At 40.1% G+C, this 23,310-nt stretch overlaps 1 protein-coding gene across 6 annotated transcripts; it reads right to left on the bottom strand.

The window, feature by feature from the left end:
* Nucleotides 1-643: 643 nt before the first annotated feature.
* sfmbt1 (Scm like with four mbt domains 1) lies at nucleotides 644-21,975 on the bottom strand. Of its 6 annotated transcripts, none has more exons than XM_085158934.1 (21): nucleotides 21,849-21,975; nucleotides 16,508-16,568; nucleotides 15,105-15,199; nucleotides 13,980-14,223; nucleotides 13,187-13,275; nucleotides 11,086-11,338; nucleotides 10,201-10,298; nucleotides 9,918-10,019; nucleotides 8,254-8,413; nucleotides 8,028-8,110; nucleotides 7,266-7,413; nucleotides 6,578-6,691; nucleotides 6,352-6,394; nucleotides 6,187-6,251; nucleotides 5,940-6,079; nucleotides 4,705-4,814; nucleotides 4,157-4,347; nucleotides 2,560-2,738; nucleotides 2,248-2,472; nucleotides 1,695-1,823; nucleotides 644-1,503 (listed from the first exon to the last, which is right to left on the bottom strand). In XM_085158934.1, exons 2-21 carry the CDS (start codon nucleotides 16,530-16,532, stop codon nucleotides 1,363-1,365), a joined length of 2,634 nt encoding a protein of 877 aa, XP_085015060.1. In that variant the 5' UTR covers nucleotides 16,533-16,568; nucleotides 21,849-21,975; the 3' UTR covers nucleotides 644-1,362. The 6 variants fall into 6 exon arrangements, with proteins under 6 accessions (XP_085015060.1, XP_085015059.1, XP_085015061.1 ...); XM_085158933.1 differs by having other exon boundaries at nucleotides 6,187-6,254; nucleotides 21,849-21,974; XM_085158935.1 differs by having other exon boundaries at nucleotides 4,172-4,347; nucleotides 6,187-6,254; nucleotides 21,849-21,974.
* Nucleotides 21,976-23,310: the final 1,335 nt, after the last annotated feature.

Here is a 23,310-nt window from a genome sequence, read left to right as displayed (position 1 = left end):
CGCACGACACGGACTGAAAAAAAACGAGGGGAGAAACGACTTACAAAAGCATGTTAAGAGTATCATCTTGCTTTAAAACTGCCAATTTCATTTAGCATTAGCAATTAAAATAACCCATTGCTATTAAAAATGTTTTTATCAACTGTAGCTAAACTGACTCGTATCATATACCCAATATTGCAAAGTTTAGACCTATTCTGTGCAAATATATTGTGTTGTTTGGGCATTTACACATATGCACAAAGACGATTTTATTTTCCTTTCAAATCACCCTGTTGCACTAGAAGATATTTGAATATGTACACTATATACAGACATGCACGTGTCATAATTGCATACCACCATGTAGTGCATGGTTTTGCTTGTGCTTGCAGTACAAAATCATTTCACATATTGAGACTTAAACCAGAGAGCCATAGTCTCTTAAGATCAAGACCCCATTTTACATTAAGCATACAAATTTGGCATAAAGTATTCCATCTTAAAACTAGCAACGGATCTTGATATACATGTTGCATGTTTAAAATAAAATCTAATGCAGTCCCTGCAATGACTCAAACTATCGCTTCAGAAATGGGCAGCAGTCTCTTTGCATCGTCTAGTTTGATTTCTGAAGCAACGATTACTTTGTTTTTTCTTTAACTAATACACCGAAATACATTTTTGAAGACACTTTAAATATTCTCCACAGAAGTCACCAGATCAGAAGGCAGTTAATCTCACTTATTAGTTAGTGAGATTATTACTTACTTATCCCATAGTATTACAATTTAAAAGCTTTGATCCTGTGGTATTGCCCTAAGTGGACTGCAAAGTATGATTAAATAGAACAAGAGTTCTAGAAGTGGCGCTAAGTCACTTTTTAAGTGGGGTAACAAAAGGGGAAAAAAACAAAAACAACAACAAAAAAAAAAACAAAAAAACAAAAAAAACAGGTTCACAACACTCTGAAGATACAAATTAGTCAAACAGCATTAATTAAAATAGATACAGAAACCAAGCTCTTTTCTTTTTTTAAACCTAAAGCAAGTCCTTGGTGATGGTTTATTTTGATGTCAAAATATGCTGAATTTAAGGAATTTATACTTATATGTCTTTACATTTATTTGTGCCATCAAAGAGCCACAAGTTCCTTCCTTTGGGTGTTCTACTTTCTCAGCTGTCTTTCCTCCTCCCCAAGGATCAAGAAATGTTGCTTCGTCTATCATGTCCACGCAGGTTGTGGAATAGGAAGGATTCTAAACGATGTCCAGTGTTAGGGGGGAACCCACCTCCCCCCCCAAAAAAAACAACCCATTGATTTTGAATGGATTAACACACAGAACAGGGTGCAGTCACATCCCACATCTGGTACCCCGTCAGCTACGTAGCAAACTGCTGATAAAATGCCAGCTTGACCCGCTCGATGTGGTGGCACAGCTTGATGGCCGGTCCCAGCTTCAGGTCCATACACTCTTGCACTGTCGGGAGGTTCAGCAGCAGCAGCGCCTGTCCGTCAATCTCCTGCCGACACACGAGTTCATGTGAGATGCATTCTATATATAGCTTGTTTTTGGCTTAACACACAAGAAATGTTAAAATGTTTCCATTTCTAACCATGGATACAGTACAAGTGTATAATGCACTTATTGCACTGAAGTAGAGTGAGCTCTTATCCCGAGTGGCCACGGCCATTAAGTCTGAGTATTTCATACCTGATCCAAGAAAATCCTCGCAAGAGGCGCACAGTCAGTGGTCCTGATAAAGCGAACCACATCAGTAACGCTCCACTCCAGGGGGCTGGTATCCAAACACAGTTTCTGAGGAGGCTCAGCTTTTGGCGTCTACAAACACACAGACAGTGTGAGTCAGACAGACTGAGATTTCCCTGCCAAAGAGGAAAGGCTCGCAGCTCATTTTAACCCTTGCAATTGATGCTGAGACCGGTACCAGACCTAAACATTTCATTAAATAAATAATAGCTGTGTAAAAGCAGTAAAAGGTCACAGTCAAACAGCCATTGGAGACATTTTTGTTTCTTTCAAGCAGCATAATGGGACAGAGCGTAATGCGGTAGAAACACCTTTTAAAATGTTACTAAAATGGAAATGTTAGAAAGCACAAGGCATTTATTTAGAGTGCAACTGGAGGGGCAGAGCGCAGAACAAGTGGAAAATCTTTGTGAACCTGCTGAGTATTAATTACAGATACACTGCTTGGAAACATAATTAGAAATATTGCAAAGCTCCTCTCTGTAATTTTTATCACCTTTGGTGAAGGGGGGTGGTTCTCATCATCAGAGAACGAGGGGGAGCGGGGTTTCCGGCGTCTGCGTGTCGGCCTGGGAGTCGCCGGCGGGGAAGGGGACGGTGTGGTGGGCTGAGATTTCCCGACTGACTGCTCGGAATCGTCCTGGAGATCGTCCTGCATCTCAGAGCCAGAGTCTTCACTCAGAGAGTCATCCTCATCTAAATCTTCCTCCTCCCCACTGCCCTGTGAGCGAAAGGATGACAAGCAGTCATTTCACACAGTTCGTTTAACGTAAAGCTTAATGCAGAAGTAACATGAGTTCTGGGGTACCTGTGGAGAGCCGGCAGGTGTGTTGTCAACGGAAGCTGATGAGCGTCTCTTTTTATGGACAAAGAGCTGCTTCCTCCTCTTCCTCCTCCGCCCCCTTCTTTTCACTCCAGCATCCAGATTAGTTTGGCCTCCAGGTGGACGACCAACACGTTTACTCTTCTTCTTTCCATAGTAATATGCTGATGGTAAAACAACAACCCTGTGGTGTCATTATCATGTTGCATCTGGCATGTCTTATAGACTTGAATACACCACTGAAACAGATGGATATTAATCTGACTCTAATGTTTGTATTTTTAAACGCTCTCTGTAAGAAAAGCACTGATAAACAGACTGTTCAGTAGGTCTGAATGAGATGAAAAAAGAGAAAGCATAATCATTTGTCTGTTGCTATTGAATTGAATCAGTTAACCACAACACTGTGATGCAGCTGCAGTAAACATATCAGCAAATCTGTGGCTTTGTGCTAAAAAAAAAAAAGAAAAAAGTTTTACACAAGATCAAAGAGGCCAACCCTGACACCGATACCGATTTTCTACCAACTCTGTGTGCTCACTGAATATCCGCTAAGCCAAAAGGTTATTGCCAAAAAAAAAAAAAAAAAAAAAATTCACATTCAAGGCAGTGTTTACGCACGGATTGCTTCTATTCACGAGTTTCACAAATGAACTGATGGTGAGTAAGCTTTGGGCAAAATGAGAACAAGTTATGGAGCCATAAGAGCGCCATAAAAAAAGAAAATTGGAAAAGAATTAAAAAAAAAAAAAAAAAAAATTAGAAAGTGTATATATATATATATATACACTTTGTAATTTTTTCATTTTTTTTCTTTCACAAAAATGTATAAATATAAAAATATATAAATTCATTAAAATCTCTAAATACCTACATTTCCATTTACAAGTTTTTATATTAAAAAAAACGAACAAAACACATCTGCAAAAACAAACTGCCCCAAAAGATGGCAGACAAAAGAGGAGGAGACATGCACTGACCAGAACACACAATAATATTATTTTGGAGTGCAAAACCTCTTTAGTAGACAACTATGGAGCTCCACACATAACAAACAGATAATGAAAGTAACATTAATCCTATCACATTTAATACATGCGTTCTGAGACTTCTACAATTTTCAAAACATTAGAAATTTCTAGCAATTATTTCATGGTTGGGGCTTTAAAGGTTTACACATGCCACCACAATGCTGAGCATGTATTACAAATACTGGTTGGAAATGTTAGACATTCCGTATCACGTCTGCAATGACATTCCTTTTCCTGACTCAAACACCACTGTATTCACAGTCTTTCAAATGCCAAATGCTGTCAGTTACAGAAATACGTTCTACTGGACTTCCACTGTATCACTGCATGATCTGAGTCTTTTATTAGCCGGGTAACGTCCAGATTGCACATAACTTTCTAATTCAATTAGAAATCTGTTGAGTTTTCTAATTGCATCTCAAAGTGTTTATAACAAATACAAAGATTTCTAAGATATTATACATGAATATCAGAGGTTGTTTATATTGCCTCTCTAGCTATATAAACAAACACTTCAGATGAAATGAGAAATAATTTTAAGTCTCAATGACCTGTTTGCCACCTACTGTATTTGGTCTTGGTGAGGACAGAGCAATTCTCTGAGCAGTGCTCCAGAACCATGCGAGGTCCAAACAGGTTCGGGCAGCACTCTAACTTAATGCAGGTTTTCCTGCAGAAGTCTGCCACACGGTCTGCAGTACGGACTATTTCCACGGTGGCCCGGTAGCTCTTTCCCTTGTACCTGATGTTTAAAGAAAAGCAATGGTAAATGTGACTAATTTTCCACAAAGTGCTGGGCTGTAAAAAAAATTTTCAGTTACTCAAAACCAAAACCGCTTCGATATGTAATCTAACAAGATCTCTCCTTACAGAAACCTAGATGCTATCATCTTATTCACCACTTTACTGAAGTATTAGTGGGTTGCCCCTGATTCCGGTGTGAATACACCCATGTCTGTACCTATTTGTGCTTTAAGTACACTTTTAAACCAGCTTGTTCTGTCAAAAATGCCAGCTGGAAGCACTTGTTCTATTCCTACAGGTTCTTCAGAAGAACTGAGTATTTTTGCATGAAGAATTAAATGACGCGTCTCCTCACTTTGCTTTGAGGGTCTCTCCATGGCCCTGCCAGCGGCTCTCCTGGTCCAGCTGCAGCTCTCTCAGCACACGGCTGGGCTTGTAGGCTGAGTTTATCAGCAGAGTCAATACCTGGAGACGAGATGAAAACGATGAAAAGAATGAGTTATTTTATACTTTAGTAGCACTATGTGTTTTCTCTTAACATCAAAAATCCCTAATCAGCCTGAGACAAGATTTTTGCTGTACAGTATAACATTGTGTTGTTAACTAATAGGCATAATTTCACTAGTTTCTGAGGAAACAACGAGCTGAACAATTTCAGAACCTGGGTCTAGCTGTGCTATACAGTGCTTTGGGTAAAATCCTAACTTGATCATACTCACAGTGACAAAGCTGCCACCTTTAATTTGGCATTTACATTTGCAGTGTTCAGTATGACAGTTTAGGATATTGCTAACACTGACTAATTTGCACAAAAGAAAGATGTAACACAGAACGATGGCTACTACACACGTTTTGAAGGACTCTATTTCTGGAAGTGAATTCCTTATTCATTTTCTCCATTAAACAAAAAAAAAATCCTTGTACCAAGAGTTTCAAGCCTTGAACCAATCCAACCAGCTACGAGGTGAAACATGACAATAAGAATAAAAAAATTAAATAAAAATAGAAAAGAGGCCAGGCACAAGACTGTGTAGATAATTACCTTTACTGGTGAAAGAATTACTAATCCCATAACCCACTGAAAATCCCAGATTCCACAGCAAATTACTTCCTGACCCTTGAGTGCTAAGTGTCCATTTTTTATATGGCTGGACATTTAGTAGTCTGTGTTGTGTATATGTAGTAAAGTACAGCATAGTTGCATGGTTATTGGTAGAGTGATTTATTCCTGACTGTAATCACCGCTCTCACAGTTTCTGAAGTTTGGTGTTCTGGCATTTGGTGGGGTTTAAACATTGCTATGGTAACAGCAACCTCCACCAATCAGAGTCATCACTGTTTTGATTGAGGATTGTGGGTAAAGTAGCTCCACAGCATCACAATAAAAGATGTTTCTGTTAAAACAAGGCGGATATACATGCAGACTTGTGGTTTCCATAGAAACACTTTCCGGCATTCCATAATGTTGTAGCTTGTCCTAAATCTGCTTTGGATGTTTACAAATTTATGGCTCATAATAAAAATCTCTATCTCTGGATATAAAAATGGCTAAAATATCTGACATGTCACCAGCTGACCAAGCCTTCTCACCTCTTTGAGCACAAGGACGCAGTTTCCAGGGCCGATGAACTGAGGCAGCTCAGCGATGCGTCCCTTGTTAAGGTAGGGCCCTGAGAAACAGCGGTGGTTGAAGTAGATCTTGGGACAGCAGTATTTCCCGTTGCCCTGCCCTGCACACATTCACACAAGAACATATATATGATGGAACCACCACAGTAGATAACCTGCAGACTGAACATAATATATAGAGTCTTAAAAACTGAACAGACAAACTGACCTGTCTCCGACTGGTTTGCTATCTGCTGCTTGACAGTGTCAGGTGATGAAGACTTGGGGGGAGTTCTGCTGTAAAAGGATGAAAATTAAATGAGATGTTGAAAGGCTGTTGAGCTTAGTCCACTTTACCACCAATCACACACCCCACCCCTCCTCTCATACTTACTGTTTCTCTGGCTGCACCACAGCAATCTTCTTTTCTTTCTCAACTGAAAAACAAGGAGAGATTAACGTGTGCCCAATGCACTGATTTTCATTGTTATTTATTCCAACGTCAGGATAAAATGAAGATCGTATTTTGTTTCTATTTGTGTTCTTAGTAACAGGCTTATTCAAGCTGCTGGGTAACCACACTACCATGAAACTCTACAATGATGAGTCATGTTGTATACCTGAGGGCTTAATAGGGTAGACAAGTGGATAGCCATTTGTCTCACACCAGCTGACAGGACATATATCGAGTGAGTCCACATGAACTATCAGCTCTGGCATGGGCTGCTTTAGACCTGCAAGAATACAGACATGGGCGCACACACACACACACACACACACACACACACACACACACACACACACACACACACACACACACACACACACACACACACACACACACACACACACACACACACACACACACACTCTTTAAACTCTTTAAAGAAATCCCTTCCAATGTCAAAAAAATAAAAATCAGACATGAAACTGCTTTTTTTAAAATTAAAGATTATTTTCAAAATAGAAGAATAGAATAGAATAGAATAGAATAGGCTTTTGTTGTCATTGCACATGTACAACTAAAGTGTGGGTGCTCCACACCAACTGTACATGGAATAAAAATATAAATAGTAGGACAACAAAAATAAATAATAGACAAGAGGAGTACATACAAAACAGGAGGAAGGCACACAATAGAAATGCACAAATGAACTTTGCCCTCTGCGTAATTAGCTGCAAATTTGTTTTTTGCTGCCATTCAAATACTATGTCAGCATTTTCTTCTTAAAACAGCAGAAAAAAAAACTGTGCACATTGTAATTGTTCATTTGAATCCATCTACTAAAGTTTCAGTAGTCATCTCACCTTCAAGGCTCAGCCAAATGTATTGCCCTTTGACCCGGGTGACTGTGGCCACGTGAATGTTCTCAGGTGACAGTGGGTTGACAGCCTCTAGTTTCATGGCCTCTTTGAAGCTGTGCTCACATTGCTCCTGGGAGGTAAACAGAGAGAGCTGTTTCACGGTGAGGGAGGATGGCTGATGGTTAGTTTTTGTGAAATTTGTCCATTAGGAAAACAACATGCTGAGTCTCCCGTAAAAAGCAAGAGAAGTCACAGTGGGTCACCTGCTCTACAACCCCCATTACACAGTCGGGATACATTTCACCACTGGTATCCGATTATGCCGTCAGTCACATGGCTAAACTGAAAAGTGTAATTTCTTATATTTGGTCATTTATGACAGGCAAAAGGGGAAAAAACAGAATAAGCAATGACACAATCAAGGAAAACCAATATTTCCACTATTTGTTATCTTTGTTATCTTCGCTTCCTGCAGTCTCTCTCAAAACTATATCAGAAAAATGTTTGATTGAACTATTTTCTCCCCATTCCTCAAATTTTTAACTTAGCCTAGTTTTTAGATGCACCATCATGTATATAAACAACATTATTTTATTTAAACTCAATTCATATAAAAAAAAACCTAACAAATAACCCTCAATTCAGAAGCATGAATAAATAGTGAGACCCAAGTTTTTCTTTTTTCGCTTAATCATTATTTTTCTGGTCAGTAATCTGCAAGACAGATGGTTTAAAAAAAAAAGAAAAGAAAAAAGGTTTACTTACAGTTGGGAAGCAATGTTGAGGAGCGGCTTCAGCTTCACACTGTTTCAGGTAGTCTGCCCAGTCAAAGTCTGGACCCTGGTATCCTGTGCATGATACAATAAACACCAACAAGAGAAGGAAATAAGGCAATTTAGAGAGAAAGCAAGACAGCACAAGCAATCTCACCACTGTTATCATGAACTGTCTGATTTCAAGTTGTCAAAAAGTGATAAGTGACAGAACAAACCTGGTGGGGGGCTGAGTGGGAGCCCGTTTTTGAGGCTCCACTGAGCAGGGAAGATCCCCGGACTGTCTCTGTGACACAGGAAGGATCGCCCAGCACTCTCTGACTCCTCAATATCACAAAGGTTGTCCATTGTCACCAGGAAGTACTGCTCATTATACACCTGGAATATACAACACCGGACCCAGAGACTGTCAGATGTTTTATCTTGTAGTCAAACTGAGCTGGTTGAGTTTTTGGCAATTTAGCATTTCTAATATGATCTATTGTTTCAGGCATATGTAAGTATGTTGGATAAACATTTAACTGAATAAAGACGTTTTTTAACTGAATAAAGACAGCACAGCATGGACACTGTGTGCTTTGTGAGGCTCCCCCAAAGTCCTCTGGTTTACATGTCCTTCCCTCTGCTTATATTATTTTATGCCAGTGGGCTTATTTTAAAAAACCAAAAAAAACAAACAGAAACACTCAGATTTTTAGCTCGTCGCCTTGAAACAGTCAACAGCATGATTGCTTGGGGGGGATGAACCGGATCCTGTTGTATTTCAACTTTTCATTAACTACACTACTGTTAACTAAATAAAGGGGTAAATAAACTGGATTCCAAGTGTCAGAAGACTCACACACACACACAAAAAAAAAACAAAAAAACCCTAGAAATGTTGCTGCTGTTTGTCTGACCAGACTTCGTCAGACATCAGTTTCCTACAAAGGGGAGCTGTGTGGCTTGTTAAATTGCAGCTCTGCACCGGGGCTGCTGTCTGCAACATCCTGCATTTATAAAGTGCAAAGAAATTATGCGCAGTTTGTTGGCTTATGAGCGATGTTACAGCTGCTATGATGGGCTGATAGAGCAGAGCAGCCACACGTCGGTGTAAAAAGATCAACCTTTTCACAAGTTAGAACCTGCTGCCCAAGATGCTGCAGAACACGTTGCAGTGATGAGTCACTTTCACATATAATTTAAACACTCGATCTGATAAAATTTAAGTTACTTTCTTCCCTGTACGCAGGTTTGCAGAGGTGAGTAAACGAGGGGCCATTAGCTGTGCTTTGCAGAAAAGCAGGGAAAGCCCATCATCAAAGCAGACCATTTTCTTAGGAATCTACTGTAGAGAAATATTTAGCATTTTTTAAATGACAGCATTCTGTGCTGTTAAAATTTGAGATTATTTCACATACAAATATTAAAGTAAAATGGCATCGCTGCCCAACTCAAGCTAACTACAAGAAAGCTTTCATTCTGGCATATGAAACTGTGTTGTTACATTTGGCTGCATCCCCGGTGTCTGAAGAGGAAAGACTGAGAATAGTGCAATAATAATAATAATAATAATAATAATAATAATAATAATAGTGTATTGAATTGTTTTCACACTCTGCACATATAACAATAAAAAGATAAAAGTAGTGCTGAGCTGATGAAAAATGATTGATTATTGATTGTGTTACATATATTGTTGTAACATATAAAGAAAATAATGATTAAGAATAGTACATAGTTTAAAGCGTTTTCTATTTCCTGCTCTGAAATAGAAAGTGGATGGCAAGCCAATAACTCGCTGTAAGTTGAGTTTCACTGCAGTATGATAGCAAATAAATTCTCAGTAAACAGGAGCAAAACTGAGCACAGAAGACACAGATTTAATGGGAAATTCCGTTACCCTGGTGACAGTTGCAGGCCTGATGGAAATGGGAGCAGCAGGGTCAACAGCTTCTAGTTTCATCCCTTCTTTGAAACAATGAGCAGAGATGGCAGGTTGATCCTGAGACAAACAAACACTTGTATGAAGAGCCATTTCCAAAAGCCTTGGTATTAAAAATCTTTCAGCACCCGATTTGGAGAATGTCACTTTCAGTTAAGCATAAATATCAAATGTTAACTCGTGAATAAACAGAGGAATGTTCTGGTCGGGAAGAACAAATAAAGAGCGCAGTTGACCGTACTTTAGTTAACTCTGCAGTCAGAGCTTCATCCTGAGGCAGGTCACTGATCCTCTGTCTCACGTCCTCCCACTCTTCCTCCGTCCGCAGACCTAACAGATCTGAAACAAAGACCAAATAACTGTTAAAGATAACTGTGGTAATGTTTGATTATCAAGGGCATGCTTTTGAATTTGACTAAATAAACACAAAGTATAAAGCAGTACTTGGTAAAACACAGCCTGTATGTCAGCTTGGTCTGTAGCTGGACCTTTAAAAAGTTGCTCCCAGTTAATTAAACAAGGGAAGAAAAAAAAAAAAATCAATGTCGCTCTCCACAATGTTGCAACCACAAAACAGAAACTTCTTATCACAGGATATTGGACTCCAGACAGAAATTAAATGGCTGAAATCAAATTACTGCTTTTGAAAAAAAAATACAATAAAAACATCTTACGAAGAAGAAAAAGTAATCTAAAAAGATCTAATTAACTCCTTTTACTAATATTATCCTGTATTTGAGCTATAAAAAGGGTGGTATTAAAATAAATGAAGACTTTTGGTGGTACAAGAAGACAGATCAGTAAGGATAGAGCTACAGCCTCCAGTGCCAACAAACTGTATCCACTTCAAAAGTATTAACAGTGATCTATCAAATCCTGCATGGAAAATTAATTTCAAGGTCTAGCAGGAAGTACTGAGAAGTTTTGTTGCTGGGCCAGTGTATAGAAAAATAATAGAATTACACTTGATAATTAAAATGCATTCATATGGATCGTCCACGTGTCCTTTCTTCTAAACTGTCACTAATGCATGCAATGGCACTTTGCTCAGAAACCTATAGATGAAGAAGAAAGGAACTTCCTTTACTTCTGGAAATAAAACCTGACCCATGTCGATGCCACTGACCTGAAGGAGGCCTGAGGGTGCAGCCGTGCTCTTTGGCCCAGCCAGGTGGGTGTAGGCGTGGGTGGAGATAAAAGAGCCAGAGAGTTGCGGGTGTGTCTGGGAGACCCTCTGTGCCTATAAGCCGCAGTTTCAACCTTCCTCCGACATTTTCCTCCACCTCAGCAGCCCAGGCCAGCCCCGGGTCAACGCTATCCTGGAGCTCCACGTAGCAGCCCGCACACAGGAGCTCCACTGGGTCTCTGCCACGCTGGGGCTGGAAGGGGGCCAGGAGTGGTAAATGGAAAGTCCATAGCACACTAACACAAACACACATGAACACACGCCTAGACAAGGAGAGGAATTTGCAGTGGAGAGAATGCACTGCATGGCTAAGTGGCAGAACTGAAGCACGGTGACTGAAAGCTAACTAATGGATGTGAAGAATTTCACAGGCTGCTCCTACAGTGTATTTGCTTCCAGCAGCACATCATTCATGGTGTAAACAAAAGCTCAGAGTCTTGTGTTTTGTATACTTCAGACTTCAGCAGATAAAATCTTATTTAGTTCAAGCTGAGATGTATTCTAATGTTGATTTTTTTCATTATGGCTCTTAGAGATATAAATCTAAACTTAAAATACAGATAGGAAAATACAAATAACTAAGTAGCAACAGTGATGAATGCAATATCATTAAAATTTAAAGCAATTCATCTCTAAAAACTGCCTTCTTTCTGTGCCCGTTTCCTATCATAAACACTCAAAATATTCAGAGATACTATATTGTGAATACAGGCCCCAAAGTAGAAAATCAATGCAGCAATCTGATACTGAGAGTTCACAAAGACGCAAAAGGATAGAGGAAGATCAGGGGGAAAAAAATAGTGGAACACATTTCCACAGTAATCAGAAGTTACAGAATAAGCCAAGAACCACTTGTACAAAAAGAACTTTAAAAGAAGACTTGGCACAGAGTTTTTGAGTAGAAATGAGATGCTTTGCAACACCTCAGACAGTGTGAAGGACGCTGTGCTAATGTCAGCTTTTATGGATACCAGCCAAGAAAAGAAAAAAAATTTCCCTGCTTGCTCTTTGGCACAAAATTAAAAGATTAAACTGTGCTAAAGTGCACAAAAAAAGCCTTATTAATAATAGAAGCGCATTCTTTGATCAGATGAGACACAAGATAAATTTGTTCAGATGGTTTCCAGCATGGCTGGCATGATCCTGGCCAAGAGTACCCCAGTGAAACCAAAGTTTGAAGCAAGGGAGGTGAGAGTGTGATATGGGGCTGTGTGAGGCAAAGTCTGTTTGGGATGACATTTATAGATGAATGCCTGTGGATACACTGAAACACTAGTTGATAGGTTTTACATAATATTTGCAGGAGAGACATTTTCTAGCTTGACAACAATCAAAGGCAAACTGGCCAAAATGTAACAAATAAAATAATCACAGAAAGAGTTGACAGAAGAGGAAAATGTGGATGTCACAAAGGTAGCAGAGAAACTCTGCGAGCAAAGCACAGCTAAAAAAAAAAAAGTCTCTGAAGGATGGCATTTCTCCACAAAAACTGTAATTGTCCATGTTGAGGGAGTCTGGCATCAGAAATGAAGACAGAAAAGCTAAGAAGTGGGAAAAAAAAGAAAAAAAAGGAAGAAACACTGACTTCTGCTGCTTTAAATTCCTTCTGCTGGGCCTGAATTTTAATATAGCAAATCTAATTTGTTACTTCGTAATTTGGAATAAGCTCTAATATTACCCCATTACTTTCAAAGGTAAGTCAAATATTGAGAGAGGATCTCCTCTCAGCTGCTCCCTTTAGGGGTTGTCACAGCTGATCACCTGCCTCCATCTCTCCACATCCCTGGCAGCTCTATCTTCAACATCTTCCTAATATATCCACAATTCCTCAACTGCCTGTCTAATGTGAGAGGATGCAACTTGTAATTATCTGACATTTAAGTGATAAGACACATGGGAGTGCACAGTGTGTGCCGTAAATTTGCCCTGATAGAAGAGACTGTTGTTGGCACGAGTGGGTACCGAAATGCCAAAAGCTAACGCCCCACCCTGGGTGTGAGTAGCCTTTTGGAAGGACAGCTGCTTCCTTCCCCTGCCTTACCAATTCCAGCAGGCTGGCAGGCGCGCTGCACTCCTCAGCCAAGGCCTTTTCCAGCAAAGCCTCCCAGTCCTGATGCTTCTCACGCACACCTGAGGTGGATGATTCACACACACAATTTAGTTTATTAACCAAAAAAGTTGGTGGTCTTTAGCATTACACACATCCCAATTCTATTTTTTCCTCACACAGCTGCTTTGAAGCATCACATCAATTATAAAACAGAAAAAAAATATACTAGAGGGATCATATACTGAAGGTGAGATGTTATCTTATCAAACTTTCATCTGTGTCATCTACCACATCCCATAATGGCAAATCAAGTATTTTGTTTTGTTATGTTTTCTGTTTATACACACAAGTATCAAGGTTTTTGTTTTGTTTTGTTTTTTAAAAACTCCCTTAATGTAAAAAATGCACAAGAAAAAAGTTAATTTCCTTCAGTGTTTCGCCTACCCATTTTGTGGGAAATCTATTTTTCATGAAGCGAGAACGTCAGAAGGGAAACCCCAGTGTTTCACCTGTGGGCAACTGTGCCAGCAGCACATCAGGGGAACAGAAATATCCATTACTTAAATCTAACTGATGAACAAAAGTCCAATTACCTAGTTGAGTTCCAACATTAAATTACATTTTGGCATGAAAGAAAACCCCCCAAAATCTTGCATTGTCTCTGCAGAGCTCTCTCCATTTAAAAGACAGAAAGGTTACTTGACTGTGATTTATGAGATCAGTCAGCTCTAACTATGCGTCCCACAATTCAAAAATCACGATGCCAACCCCAGCAGTGCCTCACCTTCAGGGGGCCTCATTGTCTTGTCGTGCTGCCAGCTCCAACCCAAAGGGTGGAGGTCTGCCGTCATGATGTCACACCAGAAGTCTGCACGGCGGTCATCCTGGTATCCCTCGTAACGTAAAAGCAGCAGCTGTCCACATGTGGTGATGATGTTTGCCACCCAGTAAGGGCTGTCAGCCTCAGAGCGCACACATACCTCCAGCTTCATGCCTGGAGTCAGCCCTGTCTGCAGGCCCTGGTCCACCTGAGGGGAGAACGGAAAACAGGAGATCAAATCAGCATAAGAGAAAAGACTTTTATTCTATTGGTTTTCTTCCTAAATAAATCTACCTACCAGCTTTTAAGCTTAAGTAACATGGGTTAAAACACTAGTTTTATGAGAGAACACAAGGACAATTTTTTGCTACAAGTAACTTATCCAGAGAACACAGGGTTGGGTTAGGTTTCTTTAAAATGAGCACAAAGCACATGGAAATATTTAGTCATATAATCCACTGGATTGCAAAGAACATGTGGTCAGATTTCTTTGGATTACTTCAAAACCTGACCCACAGTTTTCCTCAACATCTCCAAACCTTTTCAATGCATTTTTGCATATTACAGCTGGTCAAATCAAAACGACCTCAGAAAAAAGGCGCTGCAGTATGGACTGCCCGTATGTGAGGCACATGTTTGTAATTAGTTAATAGAATTAACAAGAGTTACTATGAAAAAGGGTTTAATTTTCACTCAAATTTACTTGCTTTGGTTATCTGACAACAGAATAACTTAAGTTGCGCCTATACAGGAAGTAACTTGTAACAATGTAACAGCTAGAGCCAACTTTATACTAGTGGGGAAAGAAAAAAAAATGGTGACAGTGGTGACTCTGTTGTTACTACAAAAAGAACATTCAGACATGGTGCTGACTGCTTGTTTTCCTCATTCTATGCCATCTAGCACATTAATGAAAACACCATATGGGCATGCTAATAAGTTTAAAAACTTCAATTTAAATTTTAATATGAAGTTTGACCCCACCAGTCTCTCTGAAGACTTTACACAGAAGCTATGTAATTCATCATAAATAGCTAGCACAAGCTTATCCAGAAATGTGTGTAAGCTGTCAAGGTTGTCGACACCCACATGTTTGAAGCTGTGATGGGGCACAGCCACGGCTTCAGTCTCCTCCAGGTAATCATCCCAGTTAAAGTCAGGAGCATCCTGAGCAGAGTCTCCATCTGGAATGCAAACGCATTTTTATTCATGAACCTGCTTTCCAGCATTTTGTCCTACACAGGAATGCACAAATATCCACGGGTCACTTGCAGTTTTATATATATTTTTGGGGGGTTTTTGTTTTTGTTTTTTTCATATTTATTTTGAGCACAGTCCTTGTAGCTAACCCTTTCTTGTAGGAATGTTTTTTGTTGTTTGTTGAGTCACTTAACAGCAAGCATTAAATATAACAACTGGAACTCAAGGGATGAAGTAGTGCTGTGTCTACGTACTAGCAAGGAACCAATTTAAATGGGGCCTTTGTTACTAGTAGCCTGTTGCAAAAATGCATACAGGAAAGGAGGTCCAACAGTGAATGTCTGCATCCATCTATAAAACATGATGGAGGTTCTGTCATAGTGTGGGACTGCATTTCAACCACTGGTGTTGGGCAACTATCAAAATTGTTGAAAAACCTCTTACTGGCAAAAGTTTCATTTTTCAGCAATGACAAAGATCCCAAACACACTGCCAGTGCAGTAAACTGGATAGCACCTGGGCAGAAAAACCATATCAGTCATGGATTGGCCCGGACCTCAGCATGGGATCATCATGAAAGATTAAAAGTCAGCCAACATCCAAAGAGCTTTGAATCCCCTTCAAGAAGCACAGTTATTAAAGCTTTTGTATTTTCTAACTAGTTTCTGTTTCTATTTAGTTTTGACTTTCTGTTTTCAATTCAGTTCAAGTACGTTTCCAGAGTGGGCTTGTTTGTGTCACTTAGTTTTTATTGTTGGAAAATTATCGGTTTGCTGTTTCATTTTCATTAGTTTCAGTGTTTTGATGTATTATGTATGGAAGGCACATGTCAGGCATAAGTAAAATCAAAAAATAATACAAAACTTTTTAAAAGCAATTGACTTGCAGACAAGTCTCAATAAACATTTCCATGACAAATATTGCCTACTGACAAACACTAAGGATATTTCTATATTTGAATTTGAATTTAGTTTGTTTTCCAAATTCACACAATTGGTTCGGTTAATTTTCTGTTCTACGAATGTCTAGTTTTTTAGTTAATTAAAATGTGCCCCTTTTCCACCTCTAATATTTCCTCATATACTATATTTACATTAATTTTTGTTCATGTTTAAATGAATCGCTGCATCTATTAACACTTATCTAGCTCAATATAAAGAAATGAGGGGTCACTCCAGACTTTTGTGTAGCCAAACTGTTATTTTAAATTTCAATGATGGTTTTGAATTTCATAATCAAAACCTCCCTAAACTTTTTGCCTTTCACACATTTGTTCACAGAATTGTTCTTACCAGACACCAGTGTCTCCTGGCTCATGCTGGTGCCCTCGCGGCCAACTAGGACTCCAAAACTCTGGCAGAAGAGAGAAGGAAACAGAAATGAAAACAGTGCACTCATCCAGGCTCCTAATAGTCATCTGTGGCACACCACTATTATGCCTATACCTTTATTTTAACACCATCTATATCATTATAATATATAAACATCGGTATCAGTTAACAGCATGTAAGCCACTCGCCATAGAGAATAGAAAGCATCACAATGGCAGGCAGAGTAACTTGCATTACTGGGTCAAACAGCAGACATAAAACAAAGAAAATTCAACAGCATTAATTTGCAAACTGTGCTTCAAAACAAAAAAAATGAATTTGCATTAGTTTGAATCCCTGAGCCATTCGAAAATCAAGGACTGCTGCCTCTTGATAATAAGGCTGCCAGTGTCTTTAGAGAAGATCTAACATTAATATTCAAAGTGCTTCTATCTGGTCCCGGACTTACCATCTAAGTAACGCACCAGATGGTACGATAGCTGGAAAATATATGTAGCTATGCTAATCTCATCCAACCTCACCTCTCTACTTGTGAAACTCATTTGGGTTCTTCTTTTTAAAACCACAGTCATATGCCTTTTCCTGCCCAATGTGAAAACACAAACGCATGAATGCGGTCTCGCACGTCAATCTCGGACACATGAAACCCAACCCAGGGCATTGTGGGAGCCAGATGAAATAAGTTAATACAACAAGAGAAATGGCATGAATGAGAAAGAGCGGAGCGCTGGGCGTGACGATGGTGGAGAGCACGCTGTATGGGATGCTGAGTAGAGCTTGTCTGTCACTGCAGCTCCATTCAGGCGCCCTGTCAGCCCGTCTTTGTCACATCTGATGTCTCTATTAAAACCAAGGCCGCCATCAGAAGCCACCCCCTCCCGACCGCCGGACTACCACTGCGACCCCCGTGCTCCGCCGGGACCAGTGCCGCCTTTCACCCGCGACCCTGTCCCTTATTCGCTCTGCCTTTATCCCCCTCCCTCCAGCACATACACAAACACGCAGCAGAGGACCTCATTGTCCTGGGGGGTCCAGGGGGTTGCACACTCCTTACACCAGAGTGGAAAAAGAGCAGTAGAGATAGGAGCAGAGCTACAGGCCTTTAGTAAAAAAGCTATATTCCAAGGGGTCCTAGGGGCCTCATTCTAAACTGATATCTCTTTTTTTATTCTGTACTTAATTAAAATTAACATTTTGATACAACAGATAAAGAAAAACAGAACCCTAAAAAGGGTCTCACAAACTCAAACAATGATAATGCATTATGTCCATTACCATCCATAATGGCATCACACAAAAGTAGCACCCACTTTATGTAAACAGTCTATTTTTCTCCTTTTCTTGAGAAACCTGCATCTCTAGTGCACCCTTTCCATCACAAAGATTTCTATGTCCATCCAGTGCTTAGGGACTGGAGCCTCAGATTTCTTTGTATTTCTTTGTAACCAGAAATAAGCACAATTTTACACAGATCCCAGGCTGTTCTAACAACTACGCTTTCACTTATTACACAGAAACACTGTCAGACCTGTGACTCATTAGACACTTCATATCCAAATATCTTTTAGACCGCTTTATTTTTCCTTTAATTATTTGATTATTGTTATTTTTTTTAAATATCAGAATTTTTGGATTCTGATACTCACAAAGCTAAGGGAATGATTGACATTCTTGTGGCTGCAGCATTTCTGCAATAAAGAAATTACGTTTTTCTCAGTTTCTTGAAGTGATTAATGATGTGTGCTCAACAATGAGTCCTCCTGTGAGGAGTCTGCTGGCGCTTCTTTTCCTCATTTTGCTTAAACACATGAGGTATTTTCCCTTTCTGCTTCTGAACACCCTGTCATAGTTTGAAAACTGTTTTCTTGATTACTTTTACACCCTTCAGTCAAACAGCGAGTGCAGCGCTCTTCTCAGATCTGTCTTATTTTATTGTTCATGTATGAAGAAGTCTGTGTTTTCTAATTGAAATTCTCTCTTCGATTGCTTTATAATTTTCCCTCCAAGCACGCAAGCACAATATCTTGATAATTTTGTTCACACATGGAAGATTTTCAGGTAACATTTACGTTCTGACGATGTGAGTTTGCATCAAAAGTTCCTCATGCTTTCTGGTCACTGGGACCCCTTAGAGGAGAAAATTTTTAATAGCACTCGCTCAGAATCCTAACCCTGATTATGCAAATACGTACCACTAATTATACCCTAAAAGCCACAGGAACTATTTTGTTCTAAAACTGTTCAATGTAATGACTTGAAAATTTAAATTTTCAATGTAACCATGTTTTACCACTTACATTTTTTTTCACATTATAGCCATTTTGCTCAAACTGCAGTTAAAAGTCAGCCTGACAGGATTAAAGCTCACCTTGGCTGTTTTCATGGCTTTATTCGCTGGCACCTGAAGACACGATATATTTTAAAGTGTTGTCACATCAATTGCTAAAATGTTTTGCAAACTAAGGGCTATGGTTTTTCTAAGAACCGCTACTCTGTACTGTAGTCTGAACAACTTCCCAATTACATTCTTGGCACAACTTGTTTCCTTTAGCCCCTAACGCTGCTGAGATTTGTGAGGTTTCTGTATTGCCTTTCCTATCTTTCCATCTCGTTTGCTAGAAATAGAAGCATCTACATGGAATCTTACTTGAGCTGTGTAAAAATACACCCACAAGCAAGGCAGAGACATCCAAATTCATGTCATTCCCATTCTCTTTTGTGCCTACATGAAAGACCCAAACCTAAATACAGTAATGTCTAGTGGTGATTTTAAAAGCATCATAGGGAATGCAGTGAAGGAGATGTATGGATGTTTTTCTTGAGACCACTAGTTTTAAATTATACTGTATATAATTATGTAGATCTTGTATTTTATGGTACTTGTTGCTTTGCTTTTTTTTGATATTTTGGAGTTTGTATGGCTGCTACCTTGGCCAGATTTGGTCTCAATGGGATTTTCAGATTAAATAAATACATTTGACAAAAATCAAACATAAAACGGAATCATGCTTTCTTGAACAAATAGGAGGACGTCAGCATTTGAGAATCACTATGAGTGGAACATGGATACGTTTCCCATGCAGTTGGTTATTTCACAGGGAATTGTTTGAGTCCATGAGGTGCAGCACTTTTGCTGTGTAACTGCCACAGCAGACAGGAAGAAAAGCAACTTCCCCTGTTTCATATAAAGTAAAGTGGTCTGTGTGGACCAAAGCTCTGCCTCAATCTTTCTACACCCAAGACTCTGACTGAACCTGAAAGAGAAAGAGCCAAATGCACAAACACCCACAACTGACATCCACACTACATCCTCTTTACAAGCACTCACCGAATCATACTCTCATCAGCACTTAGCATGCCACTGAGCATTCTCAATAATGCCTTTCAGGGCCTCTGACATCTCGGGGAGGGAAACGCCAACCAACTAAATAAGTCTTTACACATTGTGTGGCTTTTCTAGAACACAATCTTCTTTAGATACAATTAAATTAGTCACTTCCCCAAGCACTATTAAATGTCATCCACCAGTGACTGAAAATGTATTTCTACAGTTAGCAGCCCACACTCTGACCTTCACAAAACCTAAAACGTATCTGTTGCATTTGGTATAAATTTACACCTGTAATGCTATCAAATCTTTCATGGTTTCTTGCAAACCAAACAGAGTTCTGTTGGTGGTGTTCAAAGCAATGAAATGTGACAAATAAAAATAATAATAATAATAAAAATACCCAGCAACAAAGCCATCTGGAAACTGTGACAGCCCACCATGCTCTAAATAACCCAATGTGTTAATAGGAGCATTTTATGTGGTAAAAAAAAAAATAAACTGTGTACAATGAAATATGAGGTTATGTTACATGCCAGGAGGTGTTGCAGTAGAATAATTTCACATCACAAACAGAATGATCCTCTATTGAGTCTACAGAGGCAGAACTGTCTGACTGATACCTCTTGGTTCATGACACGAAAGCCACACGGTTTATAGGTCAATAATAATAGCACAATAGAAAAGCAAGAATAGTTTTGGTTTTAGGCGAAACCCCCTTTAAAGGGCTAGCACATAAGGTTGAAACTCTATGTCATTCTTGATAACGCATCTTAAAACGATACCATAAAATTCACAACAGCAGACTTTTTGGTTGTTCCTCAGACACCATCACCAAACACACACCTCTCACCCTCCGAGGAGATTTAAATAACTTCAGACACCCTGACATCTTCAGTGTGGAGGTAATGGTTCTAAACAAAAGCCCAACAAATAAAGTTGGCCTGCTCCCGTAAATCACTGCGACATCCCAGCGAAACCTGCGACAACTTCACATCCAAAGAAGAAGAAAAATAAAGAAGAAGAAAAAGAAGAAGGGGGAGGAGGCTAAAAATGGAAAAGACCAATTTCCTCAATACAGCACGCTTAAATAACACCTATTTCCTTCAGGTGCTCCATTTAGTTTCAGTAAAGGCTGCTCGTTGCACAGTGGCACGTCAAGCCGAGCAAGCACTGCCAGCCAGCGGATCACTCAAGTTGCACAATAGGGAAGTTAAGGGGGCTGATGAATAATAGGGTGCATTAAGTGAACGGTGAATCTGACGGGGAAACGCGGACATTTCGAGCGTCATCTCGTTTATCCGCGTTAAAAAGCTGGAGGAATTAAAAAAAAGAGAGAGAAAGAGGGATTTGGGGGGCAGTTAGTTTATGCAGCCTGCTTGGTGGTAACAACACAAATCGGATGAGGTCGTGCAACCTTCATTATGCAAGACTTAAACGGTACAAATATACGGAGTTCCACGAGGACACGTCTGTGGACACTTCCACACGGTCCTTGAACTGTAACTAGCTTAAGATTGCGCCGCTTTTTCCGACTAACCGCAGCATTCAGAGAGGGAGAGAGAGATGGGCCATCAACGCAATGGCTTTGCAGAGAGAGAGAGAGAGACTACAGCGCCAACGGTCTAACTTTCACACTGAGCGGAACATGACACAGACAGCCGGAGAAATGTGCTCAATTTCCGTGTAATAAATTAAAAAAACACGAGGGTAAGCGTGTAACGGTCGTGTGGGACTCCTCGGACACATGGTTTAAAACCGCCTGTGTCCGAGTCAAGTTACTGAACGTCACGGCTTGAGCAATAAGAGCAGGCTGACGAGCAATAAGGGCGCTTACACTCGACCGAACCCGACTCATCTTTTTGAGAGACGGGAAAAAAGGCGAATGCGCCACCCCAGCACAAAACATCGCTAGGAATTTGTGCGCAACAACACGTACCAAGTGAATATTTAGTCGCAAAATCGGCCCCTTACCGCTAAGTAGTTTTTCCAAGTCGCTTTTTAGATGCCGTTCCTCTCCGCCTGCTTGCTCTCAGCAGCGTTAGCGTAGCGCGAATAAAAAGCCGAAGCCCCGGTGGGACGTTTCACAATAAAACCGCCTTCACGAGCCACTGCTTTACAGCCGTTGCCCGAGCAACGAGCGGGGCTTTTGCTGTGACGAGGATTAATCCGCAGATACTTCCGGCTTTGCTTCGGCAGCGTGCCGTTAGCTTAACGCAGTTCTCGTTCACGACCTCATTCCAATATGGCACGAGCGGCCACTGCGCATGTTCTGCCGCCTATATGCCTCTGAGCCTGGCTACATCACACTGACTTCCATCTTCACACACACAATAAAAATGACACACAACAGGAGTGAAGACTCAAATCTATAACACAAAAATAAAAGAAAAAAAGCTAAATGTTTGCCGTGTTCGTGCAGAAGGGGAGGGCCAGCTTCACCAGCCGTTAAATGGCTTCTTTTATACCCAGCGGAATCAACACTTAGTTAATGGCTGAGCCGGAATTAATTGCACGTATAATCGACACAATTTCGATAAGTGGAATAGGCTTCTTTTTCTGCTACAAAAGAAAAGCAATCCATTCTGTATTGTAGTAGGCTATCGGCTGTGTTATTGAAGATGACCTCGAGTTGGTTTATTTCCATTCACTGTAATATCTGTTAAGTAAATAAAATAAGCTCACAGACAATGCCTGACATACGTCCCGTACTTTTAAAATGGACAATCACACTGAAGGATACAATTCTACGCGTCTTTGCTGTCAGGGTATTCAAGCTGCGCAAGGATGCAAAGCCGTTTTTTTGTGGGGGGGTTTTTGGTTCTTTTTTGTTGGGGGGGAGAGGGCGGGAGAAACTGCTGGAAATATGCGCTGACACTGAGTGCGTCGCACAAAGTCTACCTATTTTGTGCAAGAAAGGCGCTTTCCTTATGAAACAAGTGTACACCTCGCTTCGATAAACCTGTCTTCAGCTCTTCAAGCCTCACCCGGTATCTAAAACACATTTTGCCGCTCACTTGGAACATATAAAGGCAACTGCCTCATATAATCCCCCACAATAGACCAGCCTTACGGATGCCTACAAATATTTTTAAAAGCGTTTATTTTTTCTTTTTCAGGTGGAAATAATACAGTAAATGTTGGCCACAGAGAGGCGATCGGATCTCGCACAAACAGTCGAAACAATCGCAGAGCCGTGAATAAATTTAAGTGACAGGGACTGGGGGAGGGGGGCACGCATTTATTTTCAAAATTTATCTGGTGATTTTTATTCCAGTGTGGAGCTGCCTTGCACTAAAAGCTTTCGACTAGACGAGAAGGAATTTGGGTTTCCCCAAATAAATCTGCTGCTGAATGAGAAAGTATTTGTTAACCGTGCCGCATTTTTTTTTAATCTTTTTGCTCGTGTTATTTTTAATTTGTCATTTGGGTTGGG

The sequence above is a fragment of the Neolamprologus multifasciatus genome, chromosome 5 (assembly GCF_963576455.1).
Source record: "Neolamprologus multifasciatus chromosome 5, fNeoMul1.2, whole genome shotgun sequence".
Classification (NCBI taxonomy): domain Eukaryota; kingdom Metazoa; phylum Chordata; class Actinopteri; order Cichliformes; family Cichlidae; genus Neolamprologus; species Neolamprologus multifasciatus.
This window is presented reverse-complemented; position numbering and strand designations above follow the sequence as displayed.